This window comes from Coregonus clupeaformis, unplaced genomic scaffold (genome assembly GCF_020615455.1).
Source record: "Coregonus clupeaformis isolate EN_2021a unplaced genomic scaffold, ASM2061545v1 scaf0356, whole genome shotgun sequence".
Classification (NCBI taxonomy): domain Eukaryota; kingdom Metazoa; phylum Chordata; class Actinopteri; order Salmoniformes; family Salmonidae; genus Coregonus; species Coregonus clupeaformis.
Genome location: NW_025533811.1, coordinates 403,097 through 412,752, shown reverse-complemented (window position 1 = coordinate 412,752; position 9,656 = coordinate 403,097). Strand labels below are relative to the sequence as shown.

Genomic DNA, 9,656 nt, shown 5'->3' with positions numbered 1-9,656 from the left:
ACCTTTTTACATAGACTGAGTGTGGATATGGATGTGGGTATGCAGACCCGCGAGCCACTGTGGCCCCTCATGATGAGTTCAGATTGTTGGTGGCTCCCACCCGCATCAAAGTTGCCCATCCCTGGTCTAGAACATCAAAGGAGGAGCAAACATGTTCAAAGGTTTGGGATCCGCAAAAGATTGCCCAATTGAATCACATATAGTAACACACATTTCCAATTTCCCAAACAACATGGATCATCTGAGTCTCTTTGCGGGTAGAGCAGCAGCTCATCATAACAGGAAACTCTCATCAGAGAATATAGATGCAGAACTCCCTCAAAGGGCAACTATCTTAAAGGGTAATACATGTCTTATGACTCTATAGGCTCCCAGGCTATTCCACCGCCATTTTGTCAAATGTAAACAAGCTTTCTGTAAGGCAAAGAGCTAACAAAGAGGAGGAGACAGACTAGGAGCGGTGAAAATCGGCATTAAAGGGATTAGAAACAGAGAAAGTCTGCATTCAGTGAACATCTGTGCCGGTATACAGCACCAACAATACCACCTGGTTACATGACTCTCTTAGTCGATTGAGATAGGTCCCCAGCTCAGAAACTATGAGTTACGCAAATGGATTTCAAGTTAGGATTCAGAACTTTCAGGAGCCTTGTGCTACATATGTAGGATCTTAATTTGAGCCAGTTTGCTACAGCAGGAAAATTATCCCATAGCAACAGGACATCGTGAATTATTATGTGGATTATAATTAATGGACATTTTTGTAAGGGTTGATTTAAAAAATTGTTAGGGCAAATCAAGTTAGACATTTCTAAGTGGAAACTACAAACTTTAGAAGCCTTTGAAACCTCAAATACACTAAACGTTTGCATTTCCTTCTGTGCATGACAATTCTCAGCAACAAAAGACTGATCAAATTAAGATCCTACATCTGTATAGTTGTAATAGCCGTGTTTCAGTGAATTGTTGCTCATGTCTGTGCCTGACTGGGCACAGATGTCAGCTCAACATCTAATTTTGATTTACATTTGGATGAGTTGTCAACTAACGTGAATTCAACAAAAAAATTCACCATCATTGGCTTTAGGTTAAATGTTGGGTGAAAAAAATTCCCTTACGTTGATGACTTTTTGCAAATTCAAACAGTTTTACACGCTGATTCAACGTCATCACATTTAATTATTTTGTTGAAATGATGCGGAAATCATTTTCTTCAGCCAGAGTAATGAGACATTATATCAGTAGCTAAATTATAATGCGCTCCCAGAAAAAGGAAAATCGCAGGCTAATTTGAGAGATAACGACACACACTCCCACTCCTTGTCACAGAGAGGAAAGTGCTGCACTCGTTCCCCTGACGTGGCCAGAATAAACCGACGTTTGTCTGAAGGATCCTTGGGTGTGATATTATAAAAAGTGTGATGGTGATTGTAGGTCTTTGCCTGTTTCTGAGGATGTATGAGCGTAGAGTGCATGAATGTTGTGAGTCTGTGTGGGTGTCTTTGTGTAGGAGAATACTTTGTGTAGTGTGTTTGAACGTATGACTGTGTGTGTGTGTGTGTGTGTGTGTGTGTGTGTGTGTGTGTGTGTGTGTGTGTGTGTGTGTGTGTGTGTGTGTGTGTGTGTGTGTGTGTGTGTGTTACTGACTGACTAAGTACAGTAACCTAAAACCTAGGCCATTGAGTACAGCTTTAAAGATCTCCCTCTTTATGAAAACCATTTAAAAAAAACACAAATCTGAAAGGCCTGTGTACAAAAAGGTGGTCTACTTAGTATGCCTGGTCAGGTTTAGGAGGTGACGTGATGCTCAGTCACTGGACCAGTTATATTGCTTGCTGCAGGAGAGTACAGGCTTCCCCTGTTCCTTCAAGAGGAAAATAACTTTTCTATTTCAGTTACTGTAGCCTGTCCCTTGGGCAAAACACCAGCTTCCGTCGTAGCACCAGTGAAGGACCCCTCTGGCATTGCAGTATCTCTGAAATGTTTAAGGGCTCAGGAAATACTGTGATCCCCTTGTGGCAGAGGTGAAGACCCTCCCACTGCCATTGTTCCTGCCTCATAGCAGGACTCCTCAGGCAATTCTGTAGTCAGCCCATATCTCAAGATAGCACTCAGGAATCAGAAGATGTGTTTCAATGTGCTGAATCCGAACATGTGGAAACTCTCTTAGATATTTCTGTTGGATGTTTCTTTGGCGATGCAACAGCTCTGGTCACCAGCCCCTCAGGCAATGCAGTACAGTAGCCTTTGATAAGGAAGGACCCCTCAGGCAATACGGTAATCAAAGGTGTCCTTCTCCATGTAGTCAGTTCAGGTAGAGGAGGGCATGCTGCGGTAAGGGTCGAGCAAGATACGGAAGCAGCGCATGATCAGGAGGCCCAGGACGAGGAAGAGGATGAGGACAAAGATGAAGGCTGCCTTCGCCTCCAATGTCAACAAAGAGGACGAGGACAGGTCTGATTCAGAGGCAGTCAGGGTACTGCTCAGGAAATCCTCATCCATCTTGGGCAAAGTTGGGTCACTGACAAACTCTCCCTCCTTCTTCACCCTCACCACCCGTCACACAAGCACTGAGGAGGGCATCTCGGTGTGGTAGGTAGAGGGATAGTGAAGCTGCTGGCGCCTGCCAGGCGACAAGTCAGCTCTCCCACGCTGCCTCTCTTTACGCGAAAATCGTCATGCAGACTTGTGCCCTCATGGAGATTCCGTGCAGTGGATAATTAATACTGAGGTATTAATTTGTGATACTTCACTAGGCTAAAACAAGGTTTACTCTTTCATTCGTGTCGGTCAACCACTGAAAACATAAATGTGTCAAACTTTGTCTGCCTCTTCTTTTCCATTTGGTGGAATTTCAACCATGCTCCGTCTTCTCTGCTTCCCACCCCTCCTCGTGCACTTCTCCAAAAGACTGGATATATATTTTCCCCCATGTAATAATTATGTGGGCGCTTATATTTGTCCTATTTCACACATGTACAAGTGTGTATTATACACGTGTGAATAGTTTTTTTGCATATCCCAACTTCCCAAGAGACACCCTCAGAGAGTGGGGTCACGGCCAGCCATTATCAACAGCTACCCTGAAGCAATTAGGGTTAATTGCCTTGCTTAAGGGCACATCAACAGATTTTTCACCTTTTCGGCTCAAGGATTCAAACTAGCAATCTTTCAGTTACTGGCCTAACGCTCTTATGGCTAGGCTACCTGACGCCCATATGGTAGCACTTACCCTGGTATCAAGTTCACCTTCCAACACACTATGATGATTACCTTGGTTCTTGATTTTGATTTTACCAAGATAACAATCTACTACTAGTATATTGTTGTATAGTACTCCCCCGTACCCTTCTGTCTTCTACTGGATAATGTTGGATAACATGCCAGCTCATGGCAGGTATAACTGTGTTTTATTCATGCACATATTCGTAGTCTGGTGGAGTAATTCTAAAATGTTAAATTCAGTAGATCATGATCATCCCCTAAGGGGAAATTGTTTGCAGCCTAGTTGACAGAACACACTGTACAGTTGAAACCTGAAGAGCACTTTGGATGTGGACTAAAGTTTTTCAGGCCTGATTATATTACATTCTTTAAATTGCTCCTGATAACTCTATGCTACCTTTAAGTGCACATCCCTATCATGACAGCCCGAAGCTGTTACATTTATCAGTAGCTGACTGTACTCCGTTCACACACAGGTTAAAACATTGAGAATTGTCTTAAAATGAAAAGAGATTAAAAGGTGCAGAATGCTTCAGACAAAAATTCTGAAAGTACCCACAACACACCTAAAACTATCATGCACGCACGCACGCACGCACGCGCACACACACACACACACACACACACACACACACACACACACACACACACACACACACACATTCACACACGTACACACATACATGTACACACACACATGCACACACAACACAGAAAACTGAATAAAAAACTACCATAGACCACACTCCCGGCGTACGACTGCCATTGTGGTCTTTTTTTTCATTCATCAAGTGTGGAGAAATCCGCCTTTCGTGGAATAGAGGAGGAAGGGAGGGGGTGAGTGAGTGAGAGGAGAGGAGGGGAGGATAGGGATATGAATCTACACTTCGTGAAATCAGGGCCCACCACAGCCTCAGCATTCGCCCCCTCTCTCTCCTCCCCCATCCCTCTCTTTTTTTGTGTGTGTCTCAACCAAAGCCCACCACAAAGCTACTGCTTCTCTCCCTTTCTTCATTCTTCCTCTTCTTTTTATCTGTCTCTCAACTTCTCTAAATCAGAGACCACCACAAACCCCTTCCTTTCTTTTTTTTTTTACTCTGATGATGTATCACACAACAAGAATCACTGTCATGTGAATGGGAATCAGTCAGGGTTAATTTACTCAAATTTTAGTCAATTAAATTAATTTAATGTAAATCAGTGATTTAGATGTGTTTTAAATGGGTTAAAGAAGGCATTTACAGTACATAACAAATGGGAGAAACAGAAATTGGGTCTCTTCAGTTAAAGCTTTTGCTGACTTTATTGAACAGAAAATCGAAATACTGTGATACTGTAGGTTATAAAAAGTATAGCTATATGTTATTGTTTTATCTTTTATATTCCAAGATCAACCAGTACTACTTGATGAGAACTGTCGATTTGTTTCCACAGTATTTGATCTTGGGTGACAGGAAATACATTACTATAGCAAGCCGTCATAATCAGCTTTTGTTGCTCTTTGTTTTCAGGAGAAAGTACAAAATGAAGTGTGTTTCTGGGTTCCTTTCCATCCTTATTGCTTTGTTCATCCCTTCAACAGGTAAGAGAGAATTTTCAGAAATGATGTATACTCTATGTTATATTATATAGCAACAGATACATTTCTGTAAAGGTAACTTACTATTGGACTTACAGTATACTGTATATATCTTGTCTTCTGTGTTCTCTCTCAGGGGCTGAAGATGTGGTGGTGTATGGTCAAGTGGGAGGGACGGTCACACTCCCCAGATCGAAGTGGGGTTCAGAAAGGGTGTGGGTAAAATGGTACTTTGGGACGAACACACAAGCTGTGATATCCCGCAACGCCTATGGTCGAGAGACAATAGGTGAGTGAGATTAGTGTTAGAGGGTATCCATTTTTAATAGAGTGTAACCTTTTTTGAGCCATTAACATACTGAGCAAAACAGTATTTGGTAGTTGACAGCTGGTTCTTTTTTTATCTGATTTTGACTAGCTTACAATTTGAGGGTTGCTGGCATCAGAATCTCAGGTGCCTACTGCTGTAGTGCTCTTGAGCACTTAACCCCTGTTCTGCTCAGGGTTACTGCTCTGCCTCTGCAGGTGGCCCTGTGCTGCTTCCATATTCTCATATGTTTTTGTGGTGTCCAGGTGGGTTGGGAATAAAATAAGACAGCAAAAATACACATTTCTGATTCACACTACTACTACTCTGGATTAATCACTTGATTATTGACATGCAGATCAATCATGGAAAGACAGGCTGTCTCTGTCAAGGACTGACTTCTCCCTGATCATCAACAATATCAGACTGGAGGACTTCAAAACCTTCAAATGTGAACTGAATGATCACAGTCCAGAAATACCTACCTCAGTCACCACATTCAGACTGTTCCATGGTAAGTGCAGAGTGAAAGAGAGAGGGGATTTCTATCTCATGACAGTGTTATGAGAAAGATGAGGAAGGAAATGGAACATTGTGTTCAGTCACCCTCATGTGGGGTAAACATGTACTGCACACACACAAATGTATACAAATGTACCTTTGTATACCCTCTCTCTCTCTCTCTCTCTCTCTCTATTTCTCGTCTTTCTCTCCCTCTCTCTCTCTCCATCTCCACCATCTCTCCTCTCTCAGTGAGTGTACAACGGCAAGACTCTCCCCTGTTGGCTGGGGAGACTCTTACTCTGAAGTGTGACATAGAGAAAATATTTGAGGGTATGCAGATAAGATGGCTTAGTCCCCAGAAACAGGACCTGAAAAAAGACACGCGTGCCCAGATCACAAATGACGTCCGCCTGACAGTAAGGATGGTCACTAGCCAAGACCATGGAGTGTGGACCTGTGTGGTGACATACCAGGGCAGGGAAGCCCATGCCAACACCCCTGTTACTGTAATGGGTGAGTGTTAAATTAGATAAAGTGGTTTATGGTCATCTAGATTAAATCATTTGAATAAAAGGTCAAATGTCTTCAGACTGAGGTTAAACTGTCCTTTATTGTCTCATTGTCTCATTCTCTATCCCTCTCTCTCTCTCTCTCTCTCTCTCTCTCTCTCTCTCTCTCTCTCTCTCTCTCTCTCTCTCTCTCTCTCTTTCACTCTCTTCCCTCCTCAGACCTCTCCCCTGCTCTTCCAAAGCCTGTCTACACCTCTGTCTCCTCCCACTCTTTTCTCAATCTTCCATGTTCCTTTTCCATTCCTCCTCATCTGTCCTGGTCAGACCTCCAGGCTAAGGGCATCCGGGGAGGCCGCTGGACCTTTACCCCGAGCCCAGCGGCAGGCTCCTTCACTGGGGTTGTCCTGACCCTCGTCAACCTCACCCTGGGGCCTCCATCATCCTGGGTGGTCCTTCAGAACAAAGGGCTGGATGTCTCAGCCCTGCTGAGGAACAATCTGAACCTCACCCTGTTGAAGAAAGAGGTGACGGAGGAGGACAGGGGCGAGTACACCTGCGCTGTGGAGTTCCAGGGGGATCTCATCCTGAATAGAACAATGTGTGTGGAGGTGCTACAGGGTAAGTTAAGCTTTGTGGCAGTCCTGAAAAAATGTCCTTCTCCTTCCTTCCTACCCTCTTTACTTCCTAACTTCGCTTCCTTCCTCCCTCCTTTAACCCTCCCCTTACTTATTTCCCCCCTATTTTCTGCGTACAAAGTGAGGAGTGACAAATCACTTTGATTTTTCAGCTCTCAATTGTTCAATGAGTACCTCCTGGCGTCTATCCCTCTTTCTCCCTTCATTGTCATTCAAATCCTTGTCAGACCATCGTCATGGCAATGCTATTCCTCCTTTCTCTGCTTCTGTTTATTGCACCCAGCCAGTTTTCTCATCTCCTTCTGTCGTTCAATGGGAACATTCTGTCCCCGGTGTATTGTGTCCTGTGTCTAATTCAGTGGGTAATACACTTGTCTGGCTCCACTTGTTTTAATAGGGTATAATGAGGTTTCTCTCTGCCAGGATAATATGCCAGCTGAATGAATACTAATCAATTTATTTTGTTTCTCCACGTTTATTTTTATTTTTTTTATTTTGTCTGTCTCCGCCTTTATCACATCAAACTGGTAATCTTCTCTCTCTCGCTCTCTCTCTCTCTCTCGCTCTCTCTCTCTCTCTCTCTCTCTCTCTCTCTCTCTCTCTCTCTCTCTCTCTCTCTCTCTCTCTCTCTCTCTCTCTCTCTCTCTCTCTCTCTCTCTCTCTCTCTCTCTCTCTGTCCAGTGTTTTCCTCTTCAGGTCCAGTGGCCTTTGTAGGTCAGGAGGTCAACCTCACCTGCACCCTGGGCCACCCTCTGAACTCTGACCTGGAAGTGAAATGGATCCCACCACGCCACTCCTCCCTCCTCCCTTTACGCTCCTCCCCCCACCCCGCCCTTCTCACCATCCCGGAAGCAAGGGATGGAGATAGTGGGAGGTGGAGGTGTCAACTGAGTAGGAACAAAACCCTGCTGACGTCAGTGGATATCACACTGAAGATCGGTGAGAAAGGAGAAACAGAAAGTGACATGGTCAAGATGTGGTTAGGGTGCGTGGTCAGTGTGTATGTAGAGGTTAGGGTGTAATTAGCCTCACTAGCCAGTGGCCACGCTTACTGCAGCACTTTAAATAGTATAGTACCACAGTACTACTACAGTAATTAAGTACAATGTACTTATAGCAGACAGTACTATAAGCCTTTAAAGAAGGAAGCTCTGATGTGTGCTTTGCACACCTACCTTACGGGTATGTTATTCAGTGTGTGGTTATGAGTAAAGAGGCCTAATTTCAGAAATACAGTATATCACTTTAAAAAAATTATAATACTATTATTGAAAACCAGATACTGTCATAAGCTAATATATCTTTATTGATTTGATAGGCTGGAAACAATGTAAAGTTATGAATGTAGAACTTGCATACTGATTCTGTCTCTCTTGATGTTGTTCTGATGGACAGAGCGAGTCCCCGTGGACGTGTGGCTGTTGGTCACCATCTGTGCCGCAGCCGTCATCTTCATCCTCCTCCTCATCCTCACTGTCATCCTCATTCGACGCCACAGACAGGTACACTTTGGTGATTTAATCAGATATTTATTTTAGCTTAAAAATATACTCACTATCTCTTACATTTTGCTGTGTCTTGTTGGTACTGTTACTGAGATTTCCTGTGTGTGTGTGTTTATGTCGGTTTTCAGCGGGTGATGCTGCCCAGACGTGGCAAACGCAGATTCTGCCACTGCAAAGAGTGAGTGTAATTTCCTGCACACACACGCACACACACACAAACAAACACACACACACACACACACACACACATACACACACACACACTCAGACCCTCAAGTTTGGTTAGATTGAGGGCTAAAAAGTATTTGTATTGGCCTTGAATGTGCAAACTTGTTCAAGGTGACGTGTGTTCAAGGTAGAAGCCTAAACTTCTTCTCCCTCTCTTGCCAACTAAATTCAGAGTAAAACACGATTTTTGTTGCCTTGGGTTATCTGTTGCACCTCCCATATTTGAGAAATACTGTGTGAGAATGGTTATTTACAGTGCTAACCATTCTGTTTTCCTCTGTTACAGCCCCAAACCAAAAGGATTCCACAAAAACTAGAGATATTATACAGACCGGAATCCCTGTCAAATTCAGGACAATGTCTCTGCTATTTCGTCTTAGCTATTCTATTCTGATAGAAAGAAAGAACAAAAGGACAAAAGAAGCAAGAAAGATGTTTTTCATGTGATGTTTGATACTAGAATTGATTCCATTTCCCAAGTGTTTATTATCATGCTTTATGACCTATGATTGAAGAAATTCTGTATATAAATATGTATAGCTACTGTCGCTTTTGTATTACTGTACGCTGAGTATACAAACCGATAAGAACACCTGCTCTTTCCATGACAGACTGACCAGATTAATCCAGGTGAAAGCTATGATCGCTTATTGATGTCACTTGTTAAATCCACTTCAATCAGTGTAGACGAAGGGGAGGAGACAGGTTAAAGAAGGATTTCTAAGCCTTGAGACAATTGAGACATAGTAGGTGTAGTAGGTGCCAGGCGCACCGGTTTGTGTTAAGAACTGCAATGCTGCTGGGTTTTTAACGCTCAACAGTTTCCTGTATGTATCACAGTGGAGGCTCCTCAGAGGAGGAAGGGGAGGGCCATCCTACTGAGTGAATTTCATAAAAATAAAAATTGTGAAACATTTAAAAAGTTATTCTTTTTAGATAAAACTCTACTAAATATATATGAATGTCACCAAATAGTTAATTAAAACACACTGTTTTGCAAGGAAGGTCTACAGTAGCCTCAGTTCTTGTATTGACTTCAATTAAAAACCAGAGGAGGCTCATGGCTCTCACCCCTTTCGATAGACTTACACAGTAATTATGACAACATCCAGAGGACGTCCTCAAACCTATCAGAGCTCTTCCAGCATGAACTGACATGTTGTC

At 43.1% G+C, this 9,656-nt stretch overlaps 1 protein-coding gene across 1 annotated transcript; it reads left to right on the top strand.

The window, feature by feature from the left end:
- The first annotated feature begins 4,727 nt into the window (after window positions 1-4,727).
- On the top strand, window positions 4,728-9,146 carry LOC121560023 (T-cell surface glycoprotein CD4-like). Its single transcript, XM_045215032.1, has 9 exons — window positions 4,728-4,807; window positions 4,941-5,093; window positions 5,470-5,625; window positions 5,865-6,128; window positions 6,344-6,742; window positions 7,441-7,698; window positions 8,155-8,261; window positions 8,393-8,442; window positions 8,779-9,146. Exons 1-9 carry the CDS (start codon window positions 4,750-4,752, stop codon window positions 8,807-8,809), a joined length of 1,476 nt encoding a protein of 491 aa, XP_045070967.1. The 5' UTR covers window positions 4,728-4,749; the 3' UTR covers window positions 8,810-9,146.
- Window positions 9,147-9,656: the final 510 nt, after the last annotated feature.